The 26,341-nt window shown below is 36.1% G+C and overlaps 3 protein-coding genes across 3 annotated transcripts; 1 reads left to right on the plus strand and 2 right to left on the minus strand.

The window, feature by feature from the left end:
- Window positions 1-158: 158 nt before the first annotated feature.
- uxt (ubiquitously-expressed, prefoldin-like chaperone) lies at window positions 159-1,910 on the minus strand. Its single transcript, XM_079638900.1, has 6 exons — window positions 1,414-1,910; window positions 1,023-1,104; window positions 819-886; window positions 616-723; window positions 474-537; window positions 159-393 (listed from the first exon to the last, which is right to left on the minus strand). The coding sequence occupies exons 1-6, from the start codon at window positions 1,494-1,496 to the stop codon at window positions 331-333; spliced, it is 468 nt and encodes a 155-aa protein (XP_079495026.1). The 5' UTR covers window positions 1,497-1,910; the 3' UTR covers window positions 159-330.
- On the plus strand, window positions 1,902-7,966 carry LOC307012350 (ER membrane protein complex subunit 3). The gene is made up of 8 exons (XM_079638899.1): window positions 1,902-2,660; window positions 3,344-3,401; window positions 3,956-4,049; window positions 4,142-4,246; window positions 5,648-5,729; window positions 5,809-5,888; window positions 6,337-6,419; window positions 6,986-7,966. The coding sequence occupies exons 1-8, from the start codon at window positions 2,506-2,508 to the stop codon at window positions 7,088-7,090; spliced, it is 762 nt and encodes a 253-aa protein (XP_079495025.1). The 5' UTR covers window positions 1,902-2,505; the 3' UTR covers window positions 7,091-7,966.
- usp11 (ubiquitin specific peptidase 11) lies at window positions 7,891-25,155 on the minus strand. The gene is made up of 21 exons (XM_079638898.1): window positions 24,880-25,155; window positions 24,117-24,226; window positions 22,968-23,098; window positions 22,741-22,858; window positions 21,268-21,413; window positions 20,970-21,031; window positions 19,370-19,466; window positions 19,101-19,274; window positions 18,334-18,492; window positions 17,388-17,612; window positions 16,989-17,072; window positions 16,766-16,860; window positions 16,371-16,577; window positions 15,927-16,021; window positions 14,631-15,095; window positions 14,309-14,379; window positions 13,581-13,693; window positions 13,178-13,327; window positions 12,508-12,623; window positions 11,244-11,332; window positions 7,891-10,195 (listed from the first exon to the last, which is right to left on the minus strand). Exons 1-21 carry the CDS (start codon window positions 24,987-24,989, stop codon window positions 10,046-10,048), a joined length of 2,967 nt encoding a protein of 988 aa, XP_079495024.1. The 5' UTR covers window positions 24,990-25,155; the 3' UTR covers window positions 7,891-10,045.
- Between the last annotated feature and the right edge of the window lie 1,186 nt (window positions 25,156-26,341).

Raw genomic sequence — 26,341 nt, forward strand, 5'->3', positions numbered from 1 at the left:
TAATAAATTGCTTGTCATACCTAAACAAGGTACGCCTAATTTTTCTACATCATATCTATTAACATAGATCTCATCTTATATGAAGGAATTTATGATTTAGTGTATTGCATGTACAAACAGTGATATAAATCTAAAATGATCACAATGCCACAGAAAGTTGTACTGAAAATGTTACAATTTATTCAGCAAAATCTTCAAAGCAACAGTATAACCTGTTAAAAGGCAACGTTCCTCTGAACTGATTGCCATAATGTTCACATTGTTTGAAACAAACATTACAGTCATATGTGCAAAAATAATACACTGTGTGTGCTGTGATTGATTAATGTACTACAACACCTCCCTCCTTCTGGTCTCTGGAAGATCCTTCAGACCTTGCAATTCCCTCAATCCCTGTGAGAACAGATTTTTTTTTTACTCATCACAATAATCTGTAAAAGGGACAACAACAAAAAAGGCAGAATCATGTGTACCTCCAGAACCATGCGGATGTTGGCCTTTATCTTTGCTGCATCTTTGGTAAGAACCTCGGTATACCTAAAAAATTAAAAGAATGAAACATCTTGGGCATACATGCAAATTTCGATCAAAACATAAAAACAAAAGTCTTCTTACTCGGTTAGCTGATTCGTCTTCTTTTCTATGAACTTCAAAGCCTCTGCATGGGTGAATTCGACAAAGAATCCATAACCAACTGCCACACATATTTTTGATGCATCAGGTCTAAAACAAATGAATAATTTATGAGTTTGCTCTTTCAACATGTTAGACAGAGGCATTGAGTCACAGTGAGCCGACACCAGACTTGCAATACTTACACATGAGCCTGCACATAGAAATTGCAGCCAAGATCAACATCAGTTTTGAGTTCTTTGCTGTCAGTTTCCTAAAGATGAATAAAAGCAAAACAACATATTATAAACACACAATACAGAACGAGAGCAAGAAAACGCTCTCATTATATATATAAGTGAGGGACTTCAGAACAAGCACAAAATATGGTTTAGTGGATTTAAAACTACCTGAATGCTTTGTATTGTATTCTTCAGCTGAAGGTATTGTGCTATTTTCTCATATACAGCATCTCTTTGCTCCAACACTTTCCTGTCAGAATCAAAATAGCAGTAGATAAGCTTTATAAAACTATGATTTTTTAATATGTAGAATAAGATATAAATATAATACTACAATAGGTTATAATAATATACATTATTGTGCACTATGGGAATTTATTTGGTACTCCGTGGTACCACAAAGAATACCATGTTATTACCATGCAACATGTAAAAATATGGTATTGCGATTGAACTCATGGGATTACCATGGTACAAACATGGTAATACTATGGCAGCTTTTGTACGTGCAATACGCAAATGTATTTCACCAAAGACATAATCAAGTGATGGTACTTACTGTAAGTCTTGTCTCAACACTTCACTGATAAATGTCTCATACTGCAAGACTTTTTCATCAATACCTGGCGTCCCAGAAGTCATGATGTGACAAAAAAGGTGGTTGCAGATAGACTATAATACAGATATACTTTCTTGAACAATAATCAACGTTTCTATTATTAATCTACATCAAACATCGGGACTGACGCAGCGATTAAAATCCTACAGAGTATTTAGTTTTAGTGTGAAAAATACTCGTCTGTGTAAAGCTAAACCGTCCTTCTGTCTGTCACGTGGCTCTCCACTTGTTTACAAGATACACACGGAAACGTACTCGAAACCGGAAATGGCGTTAGCTAACTTTTTATTTTTCTTCTTTAAAATATACAACCAATTTTTTATATGTAAGGCATATTTTACCTATCGGTTAGTGATATAAAATAACTGAATAATAAAACATAAATGCATATGTAAATACGTCATAGTTCAAAGCATGGTTCAAAGTTGGTTCGGTTCAAAGTAGTGATCATAGACAGTATGGTAGTGATGGGACGACGGTCCGAATCATTTCTGCGAATCGGTTCTTGGAAATGGTTCGTCTCAAGTAACGGTTTAAACACGTTTTTATCTCATGATGTGATCTCTGACATTCTCGCGTGGCATATTACATACTCAGTCAGTAACGCTATAAATATGTGTGCACGTACACACATTACTATGTATTAAAACCAGTTATATTTCTTAATAAAACCGTCAAGTTCAAAAGAGACTCGGTTCAATGAGGACCCGAGAAGCGAGAAGCGCACGGACCTATTCATTCCAAATCGTGAATCGTTCAGACTTTTTTGTGAATCGAATCAACATGTTCAAGATCCGACTCAATAGAACTCGTTCACGAATCGCTACTAGTTCAAAGGTCAAAAAGCAGCTGCGCAGAAGGCGCATGTTCATGCAGTAATGTGCCGTTTATTTCGTATAAAAGTGTAATAGTTTTAACATAGTTTGAATTTTCACCGTGCTTCAATCTCAAGCATTATAATAAACTTAAAAGAGTCAGTGTTTTGAGTTCAGACAGTTGTAAAGGATAGTTTTGGAGTTAGTCAGTATAGGAATGGCAGGTCCAGAGCTGCTGCTTGACTCCAGTATTCGCCTGTGGGTTGTTTTGCCCATAGTCTTCATCACTTTCTTCGTCGGAGTTCTGCGGCATTATGTCACTCAACTGATTCATAATGAGAAGAAAGTGGATCTGCAGCAGGTGTCTGATAGGTGAGATAACTGATGCAAATGTTAAGCCATAAACATGTTATCAAACTCACAACACATAGAACATTTACATAGGAAATCGATTCAATTAAAAACATTAACAATGTAATATTATATGTAAATTAGAATTTACTAAACATTCTATTTATCTTGCCAGTTAAAATAAATACAGGTTTTTCTGCATTATCAGGGAATAAACATATAGGCCTTTGATTAAATATGCAAAATACATCTGAATTGAAAAGGAGACATTTCCTAAATTCAGAATTTTGCCCAAACCTGATCATCAGAACTTTTTAATTAATCCCCATTACAAAATATGGAAATGCAATGAATCAATTTAATTTCCTGCAAGCACATTGAATCCTAGAGAAGTTATTTTTAATAGTTTAATAACTTTTTGAGGGAAGTGTGTTTTATAATCTCACTGGAACTGTTGCAGTTGTCACATAACACATATACATTTATCAAATAATAATCAAAATTTAAGCTTTTCAAACTACTTAAAACCTTTAAAACTATTTAAAACTTGCTTCAAACTTCACGATTTTTAAACCACTTCAAACTTTCTGGTTAGGCTTTCTCAAGCCAACATAAAAATTGGTCTCGGCTAACATTTTAATCTAGTCTAATCTTATAACCAGAGGTGTTTAAGACTTTAATTATTTTTTTTTATTAATCCACAGCCAGGTGTTGCTACGCAGCCGCATTTTGAGAGAAAATGGAAAATATATTCCCAAACAGGTATTAATTATTTTAATTATGAATAACAGTTCCCAGGATATCTGTGTGAAGTCAACTTTTAAAACTTTCCCCTGGTTTCACAGACAAGGCTTAAAGGATTAGTTCACCTTAATTACTCACTCTCACGTCGTTCCTAATCGTAAGACTTTCGTTCATCTTCGAAACACAAATGAAGATATTTTTTATGAAATCTGGGAGCTTTCTGTCCCTCCATTGACAGCTACGCAACTACCACTTTGATGCGTAATAAAAAGATTGTGATACTAATCCATATGAATTGAGCGGTTTAGTCCAAATTTTCTGAAGAGACTTGATCACTTTATATGATGAACAGATTGAATTTAAGCTTTTATTCGTATATAAACATTGATCAGCGAACATAAACAGAAGCCCAACTGAACCTGCTTGACACAACAAGAATAAACCTCATTGGTTCTCACGCATCAAGCGAACAAGCTTCTGTTTTTTTCTGTTAATCTAAGCCCTGTCTGTTAAACCAGGCCTTTATTTATTGATTTAATGTGCCACTGATAAACGACGCTGTCCCGTTGCAGTCATTCGCCATGCGAAAACACTATTTCAATGACCCTGAGACTGGATTCTTCAAGGTGGTCAAAAGAAAAGTGATCGCCAAAAACCCCATGACCGGTAAGACGTTACTTTAACATCCTAGAACTAGAGGAAACGACCTTCTGTGCTTCATCACTATGTCTGAAAACCTGTGCCTCTTTCACTCCCAGACCCCAGCATGTTGATGGACATGATGAAAGGGAATCTGACCAATGTGCTGCCAATGATTCTGATTGGAGGATGGATCAACTGGGCCTTTTCTGGTTTTGTCACAAGTATGAGCTTTTGTTACTTGCTAGAATTAAAATGCCAAACTAGAAGAGAAGAATCGAATGATCACGTGCAAATGCGGTCTTATTCCTAAAACAATCATTTGTAAATGTGATGGAATTCAGGGCTGTAGGAAGGATCCGAAACGTTAAGGGAGACATCTAAACCTAAACAGCCGGTTCATGAATTTTAATTGGGTGATGTAACGTTTGGCCAGTACATTCATAACTCATTTTCTGAAAGCCAGACGTTGGTAAGTGGGCGCTAACCATAGTAGGATTACTTCATACGTGCCTATTCAGTGCACTGCTGATGCAAGCGGTTGGCGGAGGCTTGTGTTTGCTCTTAAAGGGGTTAGTGTTTGCTTTTTCTCAATGTTACCAAGCAAAATGAAACTCTTAAAGTTCCCCTGTAGTCAATAATTGTATCCCTTAAAAATTCATCTCTGATCACCTAAATGACACATTTCAAAGTTTTTTCCTTGAAAAAAATCTCTTCATGCTTTTAAATAGCTTGAATGTAACTCTACACCTTTGCCCCATTTAGTGTAAGTGGTTCTATGAATATGCAAATTAGCCCCGCCTCCACTCACTCGTTGACGTGATTGGTCACAAGGTAGTGTGTGACGTCAGAAACACCAGCGATTTCAACCCGCATTTTTTGAAACTTTGGTTCTCTGCAGTTTTAAGGAGAAAATACTCCGGAATAGTGTTGACTTATGAATTTGCACATAGTTTGTCTTAAAGCATATTAAAAACACCACATAGACAAACAACATATAAAAGCTTGATTTTCACCACTTTAAAATATAACTATTTTCTAAAAGGCAGAAGGGGACGACTTTAAAAATGTAAAAAAGTTATAGTGGCTGATTAAATCACAAGAGAATATTATTTTATCAAGAAACGTTTTTTGTTGCTTAATATTTTTGTGTAAACTGTGACCATTCAAAGATTTGGGACAGTAAGATTTTTTTTTTATTTAATCATTAAGTTGATCAAAAGTGACAAGTCATTTATAACGTTACACAAGGTTTCTATTTCACATAAAAGTTGTTCTTTTGAACTTTCCATTCATCAAAGAACCCTGAAAAAAGTGTATCACTGTTTCCTCAGAAATATTAAGCAGCACAACTGTTTTCAACATTGCTAATAATAAAATAGCATATTAGAATGATTTCTGAAGGATCACGTGACACTGAAGACTGGAATAATGATGCTGAAAATTCAGCTTTGCATCACAAGATTTTTTTTTTTTTTTTTTTTTTTTAACAATATATTCAAATAGAAACGTTTTTTTTTATTTTATTTTTTTATTTCACATTATTGCTGTTTTTACGGTATTCTTTGATCAAATAAACGCAGCCTCGATGTGGTTTTAATTTTGTGCTGCTTATTTCCTTTCAGCCAAAGTCCCGTTTCCTCTGACTCTGAGATTCAAGCCCATGTTACAGAGAGGAATTGAGCTGGTCTCTCTGGACGCCTCATGGTACAGTATTGATGTGATGTTTTGTTGTTGTTTATAGATGCTGAAAACTATGCATCAAATCTGAATTTGTCGTTCTTAGGGTCAGTTCAGCTTCATGGTATTTTCTCAATGTGTTTGGGCTCAGAAGCATGTACACCCTCATCCTTGGACAAGACAATGGTTAGTTGTTTTTGTTTAAGATATTTAGACTAATATATATATACATGCACGTCCCAGCCAAAATAAGTCACTGTTTGGATTTAAATTGGCAAATGCTTAAGAGTGTGTAGCTTTTCATTTCTTAAACATCCATGTAGGAAAACACATCATGGCCATATTCCAGGATGACAATGTCAAGAAACATTAGGCTCAAATTGTGAATGAATGATGGTTGTGAGAAACATGAAGAATCATTTTCACACATGAATTGGCACCAGAACTTAAACTCACTGAAAGTCTTTGGGATGTGCTGGAGCATTGGCCTATTTAAATCCAAACAGCTACTTTGGTAGTGTGTATATATATATATATATATATATATATAATTATTTACATTTTAATCTTAGCTATGGCATTTGAGATGCGCTTTAGATCTTAGATATTTAAACTAAAAGTTGTTCATTTTTAGCTGCAGATCAGTCAAGAATTATGCAGGATCAAATGACGGGGGCTGCGATGGCGATGCCCCCTGATCCTAATAAAGCATTTAAGGTGAGTACAACACGACTTGCGTCAAGTAAAACCGTTATTTTTATCTCATGTACATCTTTGTTTTTGTTATTTTATCAATATGAATTCTTTTTCCATGACAAACGTCCACAAACAAAAACTTTCTTAAAAAAAAAAAAAATGCCAGCAGCAGTTATTTGTGGTTAGTTAGCACAAATTTAGTTAAAGTAAATGTTTCTTGGGAAATCTCGCCTACGCTCCCAGCGGACGGATTGATGTATGCAACAGCAGCCTCAACGTGGAAACGTGCTCGCTTTAATTTCATAACCTTATCATCTTAAGATAACTGTGAAACCTTAAACTTTGCTGTTTTGAAGCTCACATAATTACAGAACTACTGAAACCTATTTCTTGTGGAATGCAGATTGTATTTGGTGCAATAAGTCGACGCAGTTCCATCACACAATATATATCATACACAATAAGATCTTTTACTCACCCTCATGCCGATGTTTTCCCTGTGGACGTGTAGCAGGATGTGGATGCTGCTCTCAGACGTGTACAGCTCTGCAATGCTCTGAATGACTTCTCCTTTATGGTTGTTTCAGAGCGAGTGGGAAGCCCTGGAGATTGTGGAGCACAAATGGGCCCTGGAGAACGTTGAAGAGGAACTCATGTGTCAGGATCTGAACTTCAGAGGACTCTTTAGCTAAGATCTACAGTAAGAACAGCCATGTTCCGACGTCTGCCTGATTGCAAACCACCTTTTGATATGAAACCGTGCTGTGCATTTTGCAACCAGCTGTTATTTCTTAACATTATTCAATTGTTGGTACTTGTTGACTGCAGTGATCCTTCCTGATAATGTTGAGTTTGTTTTGAATGTCTTAACACACCCATGTGATTGTCCTGCAAAGAATCTACAATATGTTTGAAATAAAAAAATGTGTGAATGCTACACATAAATATTTAATTTGATAGTCACAGTAAAGATCTAAATTATATAAATTAAGCCAAAGGAATTAATACAGAATTTCTCATGTTTTATGTCTTAATAGATTATTTATATGTGAAAATGTGCCTTGAAAAAAAAAATATATATTTCAGTTAAAAAATCAGTTTGGTTTTGATCTTTCATTAAATGGTTGCTATCCAGTTTTTCTCCTTTGTGGTTGGTGATCATCACACAGTTCCTTATTGACAAGCCATTGTTTCAGGCACAGGGATATTATAACAGCAAACTGAATGTAAAAACAGATACTATTTTGGTCTCTGTGTGCTAGAGAGGAATGTAATAATTTAATAAACATTATATGGAACCCTAAGGTGAGGAGGAAATCAATTTGTGCTTGTCTCTGATTGAATCAGACGAGAGGAAATGATTGAGCCGGAAGATGGTTTGTCTAATATTAGTGAATCACATGTTTAACACTTACATGACTCCACATTTCAAACACAAACTTGTTTGAATTTATCATATTCTCATGTTGTAATTGGAGAAAACACTACATATACTCAATTCAAATACGTTTTTATTTGATCACTTTTTTAATTTCTATACAGAAAATGCCTCAACAAAGCAAAATCATAAATATGAAATTTGGTGACTATGAAATTTTGTTGCATTGACAGACTAATTCACTTTATCAATTCAATTATTCATACACAGCTGACCATCTCATTGATTTCACAAAAACATGAAACCACTGCACGTCAAACAGTAGCTCTAATAAATATTTGGATTTAATATTTAAAAACACTTGCATTAAAAAAACTAGGCTGTATGTGACTTTTTGAAGCTGCTGTTTCCAGAACTAGCCAATTATTTTATATTTAAATACTAGAATTAAGCCATTTAATTACTATAAAATAGTAAAACAAACTATCTTTAAATAGATTGTTTCATTGAGTAACATTTTTACAAAATGGAAGACTATAGGTGAGAAATAAATGTGCTAAATCTTTGAGGAATTATAAAAAAAAACTGTCCATTTGTAAAGCAGACTACAAGAAAAATTCTCACCATTTTTTGTCACAAGTTTTTAAATCTCACAAACCAAGTCAATAGCATGTCCAGGTCGTTTTCAATTAACTGCAAAACATTTTTTTATTAAATATGCATAAATTAAAAGTAGTAAACAAATACTACCATAATGTATAAATGTATTATATAAAAATATAATTTCATATTTTTGCCTTTGATTTTGATTACCGTGCTTTTGTTCTGTACAGGTTTTGTGAGATTCCCGTGTGACATTATATTAGATATTAGAACACCCTGAAGGTATTAAGTGCTCCCGTCACATACAGTGATATATTTATAGACTCTCATTCTGAGATCAGAACAGTGAACTGTGTACATTATAATCTGAGGAATGCAATAAAGCAGTCGCTGCAAATGAAAAAGCATTTTCTATAAGATCGTTACGCGTTGGACCAAATTAATTACAACGCTGAGAAGTGTTAATATGCAGTCAGTACAAAACAAATGAAAGCATTTCCCATTGCCAAAGGATCTGCGCGTCCTTTCATTCAGAGGTAAAACAACGTAAATGGAAGCCAAATGTGTCCAATCTAACCTCGACTTATAGTCATTTATTCATATCAAAAGATGTGTATACAATTATATATATTCAATCTATAATTATTAACAAAATAAAATGAAAGCGCCCCATCCCCAGCATCTGATCCAAATGATCAAAGATAATACAACATTTATTACAATACAAAAATACTGTACATAGGTGCCTTAAAAATCATGTAAAGAGCTCTATCCAGAAAGCACTTTGCTGAAATATTCTCATCGCTCCAAAGAGTTTATAAATTCAACACGATTAGACAAAAAGAATGTAATGTTTAAATCTTGCTGCGTATTTTCCTTTCATTTAAGATAAAAAAAAAGAAAAGAAGAAAATTCTCGCTGGAAAACAGGCCTCCGTTTGTGTCCCGCAACAGAGGGGCTTTTCCCAGACCTTACGACAGACGGGGAAAAAGCATCACATGAATGAAAATAAAAATGGAAGATTTTTTGAATTATAACCATCTCTATTTCTCACTCCACATCAGCATCTGGCAATTACGAAAATAAATAATCACGAGTGAGTGGACAGACTTTACTAGAAGATCTCTGAAATCATAGTGAAAGGATTTCTGATCACGATGTCCCTGATATGATAAACCACCTCAAGCATCCCTGCTAATAGCGCCCTCGCTGAAAGTCTGATGGAATAAACAGGAGGCCTGATTCATGATGCTAAACGGTGCAGCTTTACCCGAGGATGGGCGTTCAGACATCACCATTGTGGACAGCAGCTTAGCTAGCTCAGAAAAGCAAGCTTAGGAAAAAATAAAGAACACAGTTGGTGACGATGAACAGCGCAAACCTCATTCACCGGATTCGATGAATGAAGCGATGCAGACAAATCGGTACGCGATCTATGCATCCGCCACCACCAGCTTAACCCGTTTCCTTGAGTTCGTCATTAAGAAAAGCACAAAAATCTGCATTCCCACCCCATGATGCTTGTGCACCAGCCTGAGAGAGTAGCCCCTGCCTCACACTTCCTGTCGGAGTCAGAGGCCGGGGTTCAAGTTTCTGTAGATTAAAGATTAAAGTCGGAAGTGATAAGAGTGAGAAAGAATGAAGCTGAGCAGGAAAAAGACAGATATCAGTCCGTCTCCATGCTGACACAGGAAGAGGCTCCGTCCACGGCATCATGGGTCTGGGACGTGATGTGGTTCTCTGGGACGGGCGGAGGGACGGTGGGCTGGCGGATCTTGTCTTGGCGCTGGTAGAACAGGAGGTAGGCGGCACTGGTCTACAAGAGCAGATGGAGATCGAACGTTTCAGTGACTGCTTTTCAAAGCTGCATTAATTTGACCGAAAACAGTCAAAACAGCAATAAAGTGAAATATTATGACAATTTAAAATACTTTATACTTTTTTTTAGGGTTCTTTGATGAACAGAAAGTTCAAAAGAACAGTATTTATTTGAAATAGAAATCTTTTGTGACATTATAAATGTCATTTTTTAAATCAATTTAATGCATCTTTGCTGAATAACAGCATTAAAGTCACTATGAAATCAAAATGGACAATTCTTATTTTAAGGAATATAGCAGTATTTATTATAAATTATTTATCTGTGCACATCTTTTTATTTATTTATTCCTCATCATTTTTAATCAAAATAACTTCCCCTTCCTTTTGAATCGACATCTCTTCGCTGATGATGTGTTTACAGACGTGAGGCGGGACAAGATGTCACTCACATGACATCACAGCAATAGCAATCATCCAATTAATTCCAAAATCAAGTCCTGCCCCACATTTTTGCTTGTTTGAGAAGCCGTTTCACTCGGATTATTCATCACATTACGAAAGAAAAAACTATCACAAGTTTTGTGTCAGCTTTAATTACCTTTTTTTTGTGCTTATACAATTTGGTTTGTTTTTGTTTAGATTTACTTTCGTAAATGACCTTGACCCTGTGAAAGCATATAGTAAACGTACAAATTGTATTTTTAATTATATCAATATTAGTCAACTCCCAAGATGTGGCTGGACGACATGTGATCTCAATCTGGAGGCCACCATGAGTTTATTATGTAGAATACACCAGCTCTAGTCGACTGATATGACCATTTCAAAAGATTTTTTTTTTACAGATCTGTCTTTTTAGACCCAAGAGGCAGAGAAAGTTATTGTGTTTTGAGGAAAAACAAACATTTCATTTTGTCTAAAAGAGAATGCACTAATGAATCATGCGCAGCAAGGCCGAGAAAATGTATTAAAAAGTAAAAAGGGTCTGTTTGATTTTTGATTTCATGTTGACCACTCAACCCACAGAGAAGCATTAATCTCACCACAATCTGTTCCTCCCTTGCAAAGGTCACCTTGCTGTCGTCAAAGTAATACCACTGGCCGTTGTCCTTGTTCTGGGCATAACTAGTATCTAGGAGGGATAAAAAGGGAAATATTTTTGTAATGTTATCATTAAACAAAAAAGCTAGGAATGCACCTATACCACTTTTTTCAGAGTGAGTCACATACTGATACTTTCATTTTTGTTACTCGCCAATAAACAAACAAAAATAACGACTTTATTCAACAATCTCGTCTCTTCCATGTCATTCTCCTACGCTATTCACGTAATGTAAACAGTGCAGCGCTTCCAGATAGCTCACAAAAAGTATTCTTGTCGCTTCATAACATTACATGTGAACCACTGTAGTCACATGGACTATTTTAACAATGTCTTTACTACCTTTCTGGGCCTTGAAAGTTGCAATGATGTTGCAGTCTATGGTTGGTTCAGAAACCTCTCTGATTTCATCAAAAATATCGAACTACCGGTAAGTATATATATATATAACTATAATAGTTATATCATATATATAACTAAGGTCTTGAACTAAGGAACTAATGACATGAGGGTAAGTAATGACAGAATTTCAATTTTTGGGTGAACTATCCCTTTAACTTGTTGAGCAAATAGATGTTTCCTTCAGTTATTTTCTTAACTGCTTAATTATGCATGTTAAAATGTATAGTACGAGCTTCTGTTATTGTTTGTTATGTTCACTGTTCATTCTATTGCTCTATCGTATTTATTCCACAGTGCACATTTAGAGCCTCTCCAGTGCAGTGGCACTATAATCATGTAGGGAACCATGTTGTACATAAATCATGTAACAGTTCATATTTTTACTTAAGCTACATATACTATTTAGTTTTAATCCAGCTGTCACGTGTGCTGAGTGAGCGATCAGCAATCAAGCACATGCAACACACTTTACTTTCTTTGCTATTGACATATCCGACTAAACTACAAACTTTTCAGCGATGTCTATGCCACTGCGCGATCAATCCACTTAGCGTGCTTCACTTATCAGCTCGTGCACAGCCGCTATACAGGCGTAAATGTTTAATTTATGCTTTATATTCTATTAATTATATACATTTATTTCATAGACATCTTTGTTTCTTTATCTGGACACAAACACTGTACTGTACACATGCTGCATGCTATTGGTTTTTGGTATCGGTGCATCCCTAAAAATTGCATTCCATTTTTGGCATGACATTTTTATTCGCCGTTTAATAAAAGCTGAGAAGACTGATGCTTACAGTGTCCATCTCGGAGTCCGCCGTAGTGGTTCGACACAGAGATCAGGTCATATCTACAGGGAGGTTCAGTACTGTTCATGGTCTTCTTTAGGAGGAAACCTGAGAAGTCCAAATCCCTGCAGACAGAGAATGAGACATATGAACCAAATGCAATAGTCTAAGAATCAACCATTGAAAATAACATGAACATTAACAGGATGGGAAGGAACATTTATTACTCACTATGCATTTATTTCCACTATACCTATGAGTTATCGGCAGCATTAAAGCAACCAAAACTATACAAATGTACACTTCCGGTCAAAATTTTGGGGTCAGTAAGATTTTATTTTCCTTTTTTGAAAGAAATTCATACTTTTATTCAGCAAGAATGTATTCAATTGATAAAAAGTAACAGTAAAGACATTAATAATGTCTCAAAATCTATATACATTTAAAATAAATGCGGTTCTTTTGAACTTTCTAATCAAAGAATCCTGAAAAAAATTGTATAACAGGTTCAACAAAAATATTAAGCAGCAATATTAACATTGACAATAAGAAATGTTTCTTGAGCAGCAAATCAGCATTTTAGAATGATTTCTGAAGGATCATGTGACTGAAGACTGGAGTAATTTTTGAATGGTAGTGTATGTACATCTTAATCTGACAAAACAGTACTTGATCTTACCGCAAGGGGAACTCCACAATAGTATCCAGTTTCTCTCGAGAGTATTTTGTGTAGGAGAAACGCTTTAAATGGATGATCAGAACCTCTGGCAAAGACCACAGATCCAATTTCTTAGTAGCAAGCTGATGCCTTTTACACGTCGGACAATACCTACAGACCACATAAACAAACACAAACTTACATGTGTGGAGGATTCAGTCCTGTTCTTTAAATACATCACTAGAAATTATAAAACGAATGGTTCTGGCTCTAAATTCTGCAGCAAACACAAGATGTTCCCCTTCTTTCATAGGGGAATAGAATGTAAAGCGTCCGCCAAATGCATAAATGTTAATATAAATGTAATAAAGGATAGACTGGAATTAAAGCCTAGAACCTGTGATAAGTCTAAGAAGAAAATTACCAGGGGTTTTCCTCTTCCAGTGTCTCTACCGTGGTAAAGAGCTCTATACATTCCTGTAGCTCCACTGTCGTTTGCAGGTGAGGGACGTCCATGCTCTGATGCTTTATGTATTTCTGCATTAACACATAAACAACATGTGTTTGCAATAGAAATGAAGCAGTTTGCATAACTTCAACCACCAAGACGGAAACAAAAGATCATTAAAAACAATGGATTTTGATTTATATTTCATCAAAGAATCAATTTCATACTGCATTTAAGCAAATTAAGCATATCAAAAAGCTTTAAGACCAGTGGTTCTTGACTGGCGAGTAAAGGTTTAATTGAAAAAACATGATAAATGCAAATAAGAAAAAAATTTAGGATTGCAAAATAACAAGGATATTACCTAAGGGTTTTATTTTGTTACATTATTACTTGTGTAAATAATAAACCTTGATGCTGTTTTGGGTTGCTGCAAAACCAATTGAAAACCACTTTTCTTGACAAAGACATTGAGGCAAACTAGGTAATGCATATAACATTATGAGGTTTTCATATTTATAGCAGTGACACAAAACAGATCACACATCACTGCATTAGGAGCTAAACTTTCAAATGAGCATGACACTAAACCGCGAATATAATTGACTGTATTGAGCCTTGTATGAGAGGTTACATTTATTTCCGAGTGCAACAACAAACGCAAAGCATGTTTTAAGGATCAAAGAGCTCATTAGCAATCTTACCTCGGCTTCATTCTCATTGTAATACTTCTTCTTTATATCAGGGTCCCAGTCGATGGCAATGTATGGCTGAGCTAAACAGAAACAGTGAGTCACACCATTTGGAGCAGGAACATTTACACTTATGTATTCTCTGATTTAAAAGACACCATGACAGCCGCTCCTCTACTTTGAAAGGGTTTGAATTGAGCAGCCGGATAAATAAAAGACATACAATCTCACTTTGTTATGACTCTCGCTTGTGCGCACATGACCCTGAAGTTGTACAAAAGCCTCAGAAGTAGAGAGGTCTGTAATAAATTGAGTTTCTCATTAGTGTACTCACAGCTGAAAGAGAAGCTGCTGCCCGCCTCGGTCATCCCTCGCTCCGTGGTGCCATTAGAGTTCACCGCCTGAATGGTGAAGAGGGCTTTTTTCCGTCTCTCAGTGTAGTGCCGTCTGCCCGGAACCCTCTTATTTGCCTGCGCACAAGTTGCAGCCCCTTCCCCGTCTTCCTCCTCCTCTTCATCCTCTTCCTCCTTTCCCGAAGGTTCTGCGCCAGCACTTTGGTCCCCATCAGTGGCATCTTGGGAGTTGGTGTCAGTGCTGCCGCACGCTGATTGGCCCTCTTCTGTACTGCTGCCCCGGTCCGGTTCACTGCTCGACTCTTCCTCCTCGGCTCGCTCCTCCCCCTCGCTGCTCGGGCTGGCTTCTAACGGGCCGTTGTTCTGCCCATCCGCCTGATTGCTCTCTTGAGTCTGTTCCTCTTTCTTGGCTGGCCCCGCCTCCTCTGAGTCTTCCTCGCCCTCATCTGTTCAGAAATTAATCATCAAGTACCATACTGTTAACAAGTTTGGGGAAAGTACAATTTCTTTATGATTTGAAAGATGTCTCAGTAACATTTTACTTAAAGCCTTTATATATAATTCATTATAATCACCATAATGCATATCATGAATAATTGTAACCACAGTAATAATACATTATAAATACTTATCTATTCGTTGTTACACCTTTAGAAAGTATAATGCATTAAAACACAACAAACAACCAATTATTAGAAGTAACAAGGAACCTGCAAATATTATAATGCATTTTAACGTTGGTTACATTGGTTCATATTAATTATGAAAAGATATAATGCAACCATCTTTATTATGCATTATACATAAAGGCTTTAAGTAAAGTTTCCAAAGTCTCTTACGCTCACCAAGGCTGTATTTTTTTTTTAAAATCAGATGTACAGAAAAAAAACAGTAATATTATTACAATTTAAAATAACCATTTTCTATTTTAATATATTTTCAAATTTAATGTATTCCTGTGATGGTAAAACTGAATTTTCAGAACCTTCAGAAATCATTCTAATATGCTGCTTTGCTGCTCAAGAAATATATCTTATTATTATTAACAATGTTGAAAACAGTTGTGCTGCTTAATATTTTTGTGAAGGAATATAAATGTCAAGAACAGCATTTATTTGAAATTGAAATCATTTGTAACATTATAAATGTCTTTACTGTCCATTTTGATGCATCCTTGCTGAATAAATTAATTCTTAATATTGTTACTTTCTTTAAAAATAAAATAAAAAACCTTACTGTCCCCAACATTTTTAAACTTTAAGAAAATGCAGTCATACCATCACTAACTCCGTTGGTCTGTGCCTTGTACAACTCTTCATCCTCATCTTCTTCCTCCTCTAATTCTGAGGGATCTAGGGGATGGACATAACGCCTGTGTAGGGATATAATCATGACACATGAATGGCAAACCAACTCAAAAAAAAAAACAGATCAAGACAACTTTACTTGAAAAAACAGTGATACTGAATAACACCATATGATCACAGAAGAAACAGGAAGTAGTTATTTATCAGATGCAAAGGAACTTAGATAATAGAATGCATATACAGACAATAAATATTAAAAAATATTTTTATGGTCAATAATAAGTAAGATACAGTTTTGCAGTAAAAAACCCCAAAAACAAACAAACATCATATAAGTACAGCACATTGAAAACTAAATGATCTCGAAAGTCTAAACTAGCTTCTGACAAACCCTGTATGACCGGTTAGACTTACGCCAGTCTTTTCAGGAGGAGCTGGTAGAGATCTTCCCGCGTGCACTGGGCGCGTGGCACAGACATCAGCAGCGGGTGACCGAACAGGGAGGTGCTGTAGCTGTTGCTGCCTGAGCCGTAATCTCTGTAATGAGAGCGTTCACGCATGTAGATGGCCAGAATCACCTCCTCATCAGCCTGATCCATACAGCCACTGTTCAGCTGATACCTACAGCAACACACCAGAAAAAACACAATCAGACACACACACCTTTTCTCCTATAACCAGTTTATATACAGTTACAGTATAAACCAATATTACCTGTAAATTAAATCTTAAACAATATTGCTATAAGTTAATTCATTATATATGTGTGTGTTTGTATTATTAAGGCTGTTTACTCCGTCCTCTCTTACACAAATATATCATCCCGGTCCAGTATACAGCTTAAGGACTCCTCAGCTTGGTAAATCCTATAGAAGCGATGATTGAACACGTCAGCCACAGCCATCTGTGCGGAACAGATCAATTATTATTAGCTCAGAACAAATGACAGGCTCATATGATTAACCAAATCTAATAATTTAATTTTCAAAACAATTCAACAATGTTTCAATAGTTGAAAAAACTTTTTTGAACCTGGCTGGCTGGGACGTCTGTTGCCTGAGAGAGGGCCGTGCACAAGTCAATCACTCGGCCAGCTTTAGGGACAATCAGACGATACTGCAGAGGGAAGTCACACACATTCATCAGTCATCAGGATGAACAAAACTCAATGTAAAGCATCCTTACTAAGCGCTGTTCAACAGAACTATTTAGCCCTTAGCAAAACTGGTTCTGATGACATCACACACCACCAGCTGTCTTCCTGTTTACAGATGTGCAGCGCTACATTCACATCTGCCAAACTCATAGTATGGGCTCACTCATAATGAGCATGTCTGTCCTGCTGCACATATGCTGCGTTTCCTGCTAGAAATGACTGAGCATTATGGTATTTTGCTGTTTTTGTGTGTGTGTATATAACATAATACACACCTGTGTCGGTTTGGCCATGGGATCCAGTGAGACATAGAACACCTCCATGACCCTCTCCTTACTGACTGGTAAGGGCACACTTAAGTAGCAGAAGGGGTCGAAGGTCACAGAGACCTTGTTGCACTCAGGGCACACCAATGTCGACTTGAACAACCCGTGAAATGTGTCGACAATGACCGAATCGTTCCGCCGCAGATGGTTGCGCCACGCTTCCTCAGCCACTTCCTGTAACACAAAAAAAGAAATGTGATTCCTATAGTAACACTTTGTTTTGTTTGTAGAGTTCTAAACACGTTAAGAGGTCATCCAATAGTGGTTTAACAGATATTGCTAAACTAATATGGAAAACTGGCCAATAACAATGTTTTTTAAAATCATTATTAGGGCTGCACGATTAATCAAAATAAAACTGCACGCGATTTGGCAAAGGCTGCGATTATTTGATGTGCAGTTTGTCAGGGCAGCACGGCTGATCAGTAGTAAATGCCGCTCCATCTGAACGCCAGAGGGCGCTCTCACGCAGACACGCCAAATATGCCCCGCCGCAGAAGTAGATAATGCACGTCATTCCAGGAAATCCCTATGGGCATAATACTATTGCTGTAGCTGAATAAACAGAATATTGAAACGCTTTGATTGATTTATTAATTGTTGTCTTTTGCAGGACAAGAGGTTCATAAATTTGGAAAGATGTTTGACACGTGTTACTTTCTCAAAGGCAAGTTATATGCTCAAACTCGCAGTGCTTTCCGATGGAGCAGCATTTACTACTGATCACAGAGCCGTACGTCACTGACAAGCTGCGCATTAAAAATAATTGCAGCCTTTGTGATTTCATAAGTGTAAACAATTTATTGTTATATATATTGTCATGTTATAAATGGCATGAGGTGCACATTATGAGAGTAATTCTTCGTGTCCTATAGTGTTCATGTGTAAAAAGCACCTGGTCAGGTCTTCCATCAGCATCCTTGAGTTCAATATACTCCTTCTTTTTGACCCGGTTGAGGTCTTCATGAAGACCGTCCAACAGGAAAGACAGCAGCTCCTGAGAGTCGTGTTGCTGGTAGCCCAGAAACTGTGACGCAAAGTGGCCGACCTTGGTCTGCACAGACACACAAAAGCAATGCTGGTTCATTTCTGCACTACTAATGGAGAATTAACTAAAAACAAAACTGAGACAAAACAAAAATAATTACCATGTTTACAGCCCATACATGACTTCAACTGATCAAAAGTGACAGTAAAGACATTACAAATTTTACAAAATATTTTTGTTTCAAATAACTGCTGTTCTTTTGAACTTTCTTTTTCTCGAATCCTGAATAAAAATGTATCACAGTTTTCACAAAAATATTCAGCAGCAGTTTCCAACATTAATGATAATAAATGTTTCTTGAGTAGCAAATCGGCATATTAGAATGGTTTCCGAAGGATCATGTGACACTGAAGGCCAGAGTAATGATGCTGAAAATTCAGCTTTGCATCACAGGAATACATAGGAATCATGTTATTAATGTTATTGTTTATAGTCGTTTTTTTGCATATTAAGATCTTTTGATTTACCTTAATTAATATGAAAGAGGGAAACCGGACTAGGAATTGTAGCAAACCAGATTTGAAATGGACAAAATGATTTCAGCTCTGCTGGTGTTCGCAAACAAGTTTTGCACTAAAAATGCTAATGCAGAGTGATCACTACAATTACGTTACCTTAAATACCCGAGGAACCACAGAATAGTGCCTCCCTGACCACATCTGTTTGATGACATCTGCGTAGGCTTCTGCAATTTCACCCTTCATGCCCAGAGGGTTAGTGAAGTTCAGCTCCTCCAGATACAAGTTCATCAGGAAGTACTCCGTCAGTGGCGGCGTGTTACTCAGACACTATGGGACAAAAAAATGCACACTTCATTTTAAGAAGAGCCTTATAGAGCCTCATCAGCCTATGACTGCGTGTTCAACAGTTCATGACCTCTGACCTGTAAAGCGGAGTTCATGAAGCAGGTGTTGCCCAGGTTCGTGAGGCCACACACTCCAGGAGGCCCTCGATACGAGTCCTCGTCAGCAGAGTTCCGCCTGGAGACACAATTTCATATTAATTCCAAATATTAAATAAAATCGCAGTTATGTTTCATAGCCCAGTGAACTGCCCATCTAAAGAACATATCTGGTTATGATAGCCACATACCAACTTTTGATTTGAAAGTTCTCTACGAAAATGCTAGCTAGGTTTTAATTCTTTTTGAGGTCTTTTTTTAAGCTTTCTGCAGAGAAAACCATAATAATTTAGATGTATTTTCCCCTCTCTCTTTGATGACTAAAATAGGCTAGGTTTGATTACTTTTAGGAATTCAATGTAAATGCCACCTGCTATACTTTTAGCTGATCTAAATTTATAGTATGCATTATATTATTACTATTTTTATATATATGTCGGCCTCAACACACAATATATGACTATAATATAGACACTATATTATATAGCCAATTCTAATATAGCCATTTCTACACTGAAATAGAGGTTATCACTTTATTTTGATCACTTGAAATATTCAACTAACTATACGTATCTTTGCAAGTACAGGTCAACTTCTTTTACTAACCCTAACCTAACAGTCTACCAATACTCTAATGAGCTTTAGTTGGTATGTAGTAGCAAATTAATAAAAGTTAGTTGACATGTAGTTGCAAAGTATAGTAAGCAGAATGTCTAAAGTGGACTATCGAAATAAAGTGAAACCAAATACAGCATTACAATATAAGGTCGAGAGGCAGTGCAGATCAAATGATTTTTGCAGCTTAGGTTTAATATTTTTTTAATAAATCTTTTTTTAACTGGGGATGAATAGCACATTAAGCTCCTTAATTCCCAAAAAATCATATAAAATTTGATTCCTCATGATATGACCGCTTTAAAACATGCCCCATATATTTTTAAACTGATCTGTTTTGGGGGAAATCTCCTTTGCAACCTACTACAGTTGTTTGTCTGTTTATAATTTAGCACCATGCCAACAATTATGGCTATATTCATAGTTAGAAACAAGTGGAAAATTGAAAAACTAAAAAAAAAAAAAAACATTTAACCTTTTTATAACCAACAAATAAAAAGACAATTTATAAAAGGTTAAAAAAAAAGTTTAATTAAAAAAAAATCAAACACTAAATCTGCCCACCCTTTATTAAAAAAATATTTTTTAATAAGAATTAATCGAAAAGTAGAGCCCTAGAGGAGTTACACCATTACAGTCAATCAAAATATGCTTCAGAGATACTGGACTCTGGCATATAAAAAGATCTTTGACACTCTGAAGATAATATGATCCCAGCCATTTTCAGAAAGGACTACGAGATTGATCTTGTAAAGTTTATTTGTGCCACACTGATCCCATTTTCCTTGCCATTTTTGAAGTGTCTAACCAACTACAACTAGTTACAGATTTAAATAAATGCGGCTGATCAAACCTGTATGGATGACTGTGTGTTTTGTGCTTTAGACACGTGACTTTCCATTTACCTAAACAGAAAGGAAACTTGCGCTAGTGCACGAGAGAAGGAAGCTGGTGCCTTTATACTCACATGATCTGAGGCCTGGATGTGGGCCACGTACCATCCACATTCCTGATCTCCATAATCACCGTCTGTGGAGTGGGTAGAGCATGTAAAGACACAACACACCCACAAACACAAGAAGGGTGGCCCATGACAAAGCATTCTTCTTCTTTCTTTTTTTAAGTACCAGTAGAAAAGTTTGTCTATATGACAAACCAACCGGGCGAGGTTGCCGGCAGTTCTTATTGCATAACCGTTTGGTGACATTTACAGTAATGATGGATGATCAAAGTTAAGAAGTGTAAATGATAGGTGTGTATCTTACCATGCCGGAAATGAGGCAGGCGTCTAGGACAGTCATGTTAAGGTTGCGTAGCCTTTCTGAGCTTGTATCCGTACTCCTCATCCACAGTCGGCTCTCAGCAGTCTCTGACACAGTAAAATGCTGCCGTATCTTTTGATGTATAGAGTCTATGAAACACAGATACACATGATAGTGATTTACACACATACCCGAGGAGAAAACACATTCACAGATCTGCAGCTCAGATGCACCAGGCTGAACAAGTCCTGAGGGGTTTCACACATCGGTTTACAAAACGTAATTACATGCCAAATATAAAATAGATCTGTGAGAATAATAGCATTCTGTAAAACGAGTGGTAATCCAGAGCTTGAGCTAAACCTTTGATGCTTTGAAGAAGATATTTAGAAGCTGTTTATCAGGCATAAATAATTGTTTATAGCTATGAGATAGTATGAGCAGAAATAATAAGGTATAGAGGCTACTGTCATCTAGCTTGATAACATTACATTTAATAACATAGACTAATGTTCAAAAGTTTGAGGTTTGTAAGATTTTTAATTGAAATAAATAAATACTTTATTCAGCAAAGATGCCTTAAATTAAGCATTAATAATTACAGTAAAGACATTTGTAATTTTACAAATAAAATCTATTTTAAATAAATGTGGTTCTTTTGAACATTCTATTCATGGAAAAATTTAACCCTGAAAGAAATTAATTTGTAGAACGGTTTCTACAAAAACATTCAGCAGGAGTTTTTAACACTGATATAATAATGATAAATGTTTCTTGAGCAGCAAATCAGCATATTAGAATGATTTCTGAAAGATCATGTGACACTGAAGACTGGAGTAATAATGCTGAAAATTCAGCTTTGCATCACAGGAATAACTTACAAAATAGAAACGTTGTTGTAATGAGATCTCAAAATATCACTGTTTTTTTTATCAAATAAATGCAACCTGGGTGAGTAGAAGAGACTGCAGTAAAAAAATAAAATAAAAAATTGAATGGTAGTGTATGAATTCAATAAAAAAATATCAAACCATGAAGAGTTAACTTAAAGAAAGATCATAGTACAAGCAGCTTTGCAAGCAGAAAATTTTACTACAAAAAATTATGTTTTAAATGATAAAACAATGGATGAACACTGGATCTGTGCCACCCGCCATATGCATGTGAATGCATGAGAGGCAAAAAGCACATGCAAAGAAGTTTCTTTTTTGCGTTTGGTGCACTCTGTGAATTTGTCTAACAAAACATATACACACCAGTATCTAAACGTCCCAAACTGAGCTCAATACAAAGAATGAAGTGGACTGAACTCATTATTATTATGTGTTATTTTTGATTGATTACTTATTAAAAACAATAGCCCTAATCCCGATGTTCACTGCAGTGATTTTACATACCAAAAGTCTAGTGAGACTACATCTCTAAATGTCCAAAAACTTTTTGAAACTAGTCTATACATTAACATCCGTAACTTACGTATCTTGTCTGCTCGACTGAACTGTCCAGCTACGGTACTTTCCAAGTTACTAGAGAGACAGAGGTAGACCTCCACAGGGTAGACCTCTACTTTAACAGTGCTGGGAAGATCAACAACCTGGAAAGAGAAAGAGGAAGACTTTCACATCATCTTCAGTTAAGGGCAAACATAGCCTAATTGGACTGACTCCAATACAAAGAAAAGTGAACAGTCTGGTTAACACTACCTTTCGTTCCAAAGGAGGGTGATCATCCATCAAGTCATACCATGACAAGAGTTTTTGCCAGGCTTCTGATGGGACCAGGATGAAGTCCTCATTCTCCGACAGCCTCTCTTTCAGGTGGTAGGAATCCAAATCTACAAAAGCCATTCAAGATATTTCAAACATGTTCTTCACCCGCAGTTATTAAAGGTAGGCCATGGCGATGTGTTCCAGAAGCATTTTTTTTGTTATGCTGTTTGAAAGTCTCTTCACATCCTGATAGCAATCACTAAGTTAAGTGGTTTAAATGTTTTTATATGTATCGTCTGTGGAAGGCGTAGGACCATAAAATGTTCGTCCGATCATTGCATTCGGTCTGAATGAAACAGCAGCTGCCTTTTACAGTTCCTCTTGAACCAAAACAAGCTTATTCACGCCATAACTACTGTGTTTTGGAATAGATGGAAACCTGTGACGTTATACTCGGAGCGGTTCGTGAATCGAATTTATGCGTTTCAATGGCAACTTTGAAACGCTCTTTAAGTTGTTTACATTCATTATTATTGTAATGGTATGTGCTTTGAGATATGAGGTAGTTTAACGCCATCTCTCGTGTTGCTGTTTAATCCCTGCTGTACGTGTTCATGTGTTTTGAAAGGAGGCGTGGCTTTGGAGACGCTCTAAAGGAATCTTATGCCGTCAAAGCTAGCTTACTATTGCTAGCCTCTCTGATAATTGCCTACCCTGCCTTTAAGGGAACAGATTAACAGAGAATGAGACATTAAACATTTTTATGGAGCAACTATGGTATCTTGTTCTAAAAGTCAGCATGAAATGGAAGTTGCGATATTCTTTTTTTCCATATTGTGACATATCCAAATGAAACGGCTTCTCGAATGAGAACAACAAAAAGTAGGACGGGACTTGATTTTGTCCATCAGGAATTGATTGGTTAATTTTAATGGTTGTGATATGATTTTGGTCGATCTCATGTGATTGACAGGTTGCCTCGCCCTAACGCCAATTCAGGGCACGTGAATTATTATAGTTTTTTTAAATAATGATGTGCACAGATAAATCATTTAAAGAAATACTGCAATACTCCATATATAAACAAAAATTGCCCATTTATATTTCATGGTGACTTTAACATCTCAGAACAGCAAAACTTACCTTCAAAGAGCTCGGTGTTATCAATCTTTCCGGGATAAGAGGAGGAATTTTGGTCCCCGGTGTGCACATACTCTTTCCACTGATCAAACCATCTCTTGTCCAACAAATACCTGCAATACAAGACACTTGCACCTGTCACACATTCTGCACTGCTTAGTTATATCAGTCCAACATCATTTAATGAGCTTTAGGACAAATCTGTTTAATGTAAACTGCACAGGGCACCAGTGAAAGACACGGATTAAGACACCAAACACTTGCCATCTGTCTTTCAGGACGAGAATTTATGAATTTATGGCTGATCTGTCTTTCATTTTCAAGGAACGAGCACAAACCGAAAGTGACTTTCCCAAAACAGGCTGACATAACTTCCAGAGATAGAAGTGAAACTTAAAGCAAGTGTGTTAATAAATTTGCTCAATGAAAACGAAATTAACCCGTTTAAAGCAGGCAGAGTTGGGAATGTGGTCAGACAACCAACATGTCAAAACTTAGTGATCCTTAGGAAGCTGTTAATCAGGTAAACAGATCTATCAGGCCTGAAACCCCACCTGTATGTTAGTTTCGCCCTCTTATTTGATCTTTAAATAATTTTTAACTCTCTCAATCATATTGGCAAGGCTACAACTGAACCCTCATACCCTCAAACAACACAAACACAAACATGTTATCAGATTTATAGAGTTATGTTAGAGCTTTATCTGTGTTGTTGTTGTTTATTGAATGTTTGTTTGTTTGTTATCTAGGCTGAAGTTTCTCTTACCAGCTGTCTCCGGCCCGGAGCTGCTGCTGGTTCAGGTTGTCGATCTCCCGCCACTGGGTCTCTAGTCCCGGAGGCTCCGTAGCCGAACCGGTGCTGCAGTTCGCAGCCATAATCACTCATAAAATCCGAAAAAAAGCGTTAGAGCCGCATAGACATACCGGAATGTTTTGACGCAGGAAGTAGGAAGCGGTTAGAATGACAACTTCCGCCTTGCGAAAGGGGGCGGAACTCCGGGGGCGGGAGTCCAGGGGCGAGCCAAGTGTGTGATGGAAGAGTTTAGAGTTTGAACCCATGCCAAATAAATAGATAAATAAATTACCAATGCGATAAATACCTTTCCATTTCCATTGTTTTCATATTAATGTAGTCCTTTATTGAATTCTGCAATTTGTAATATGTAATACACAATATTGTATTTATTTTAGTGCTTTCAAATCGATCTGTATATATATATATATATATATATATATATATATATATATATATATATATATATATATATATATATATAAAATTACATTTTATATATATATATATATACACACACACACACACACACACATATATATATATAAATAATATCATAATATCTAAATATCTACACACATGTATTATACAAAAAACTTAGATGTGAATGTGATTAATCCTGATTAATCGATTTGACAGCTCTAATTTATTTATACATCACTGTGTATTGATTGAAAAAATATATATGATCTGATTACAGGAATGATGGAATGAGGTAATTTGGTTGCTTTTCACATATCTGTATTAGCTGAATGCATATATTGTAATGCAAAGCATACGGACTGTAAATACTGTACGAATTTGTGTTGGAATATTATAAGTAGATTGTGATATAATAATAATATGTTTTATCTTATTTATGAGGACATAAATAATACTTAAAAGTTTCAGCATTTTTTGGTGTGGTAAGTGATTATTAATAAAAATTATTAAAATCCGGCGGTTAAAGTTTTAGCTGTAGGACAATGCAAATGGCACAAGGTGGCAGTGTTTGTCAAAAAACACAGTCACGGAACTAATATCGGCAAACTAAATTCCCTTGATATAGAAGTCTTTTTGATCAATCAAGGACATTTGAATCTGATTAAAAATGTTAAACTGTTCAAATTTGCCTTGAACACTTAAGAGATTTTTTAAGAAAAGTAATTTAATAAAAACAATGCAAACTAAAATGGCCTGATGTTCTTGAGGCTGCAGTGCTTGGAAATAGTTTATTTCCTTCCTGATTATGATGATTTTAAAGTGATACAGTCGATCCTGTGGTCGTGTTGACAGTAAAATTGATGTGTAGACTGGACAGGTGGCTTTGAGAACACACATTCTCAGAGTCTGTTATTTAATACAATGAAAATACAAAATGTATGTTCTTTTATTCTATTCTCTGGCACAAAAACAACTTGAACTTCTCATTGCCCCTGAATCGTTAGGCCAGCAA

The sequence above is a fragment of the Phoxinus phoxinus genome, assembly GCF_949152265.1.
Source record: "Phoxinus phoxinus genome assembly, chromosome: 15".
Taxonomy (NCBI): domain Eukaryota; kingdom Metazoa; phylum Chordata; class Actinopteri; order Cypriniformes; family Leuciscidae; genus Phoxinus; species Phoxinus phoxinus.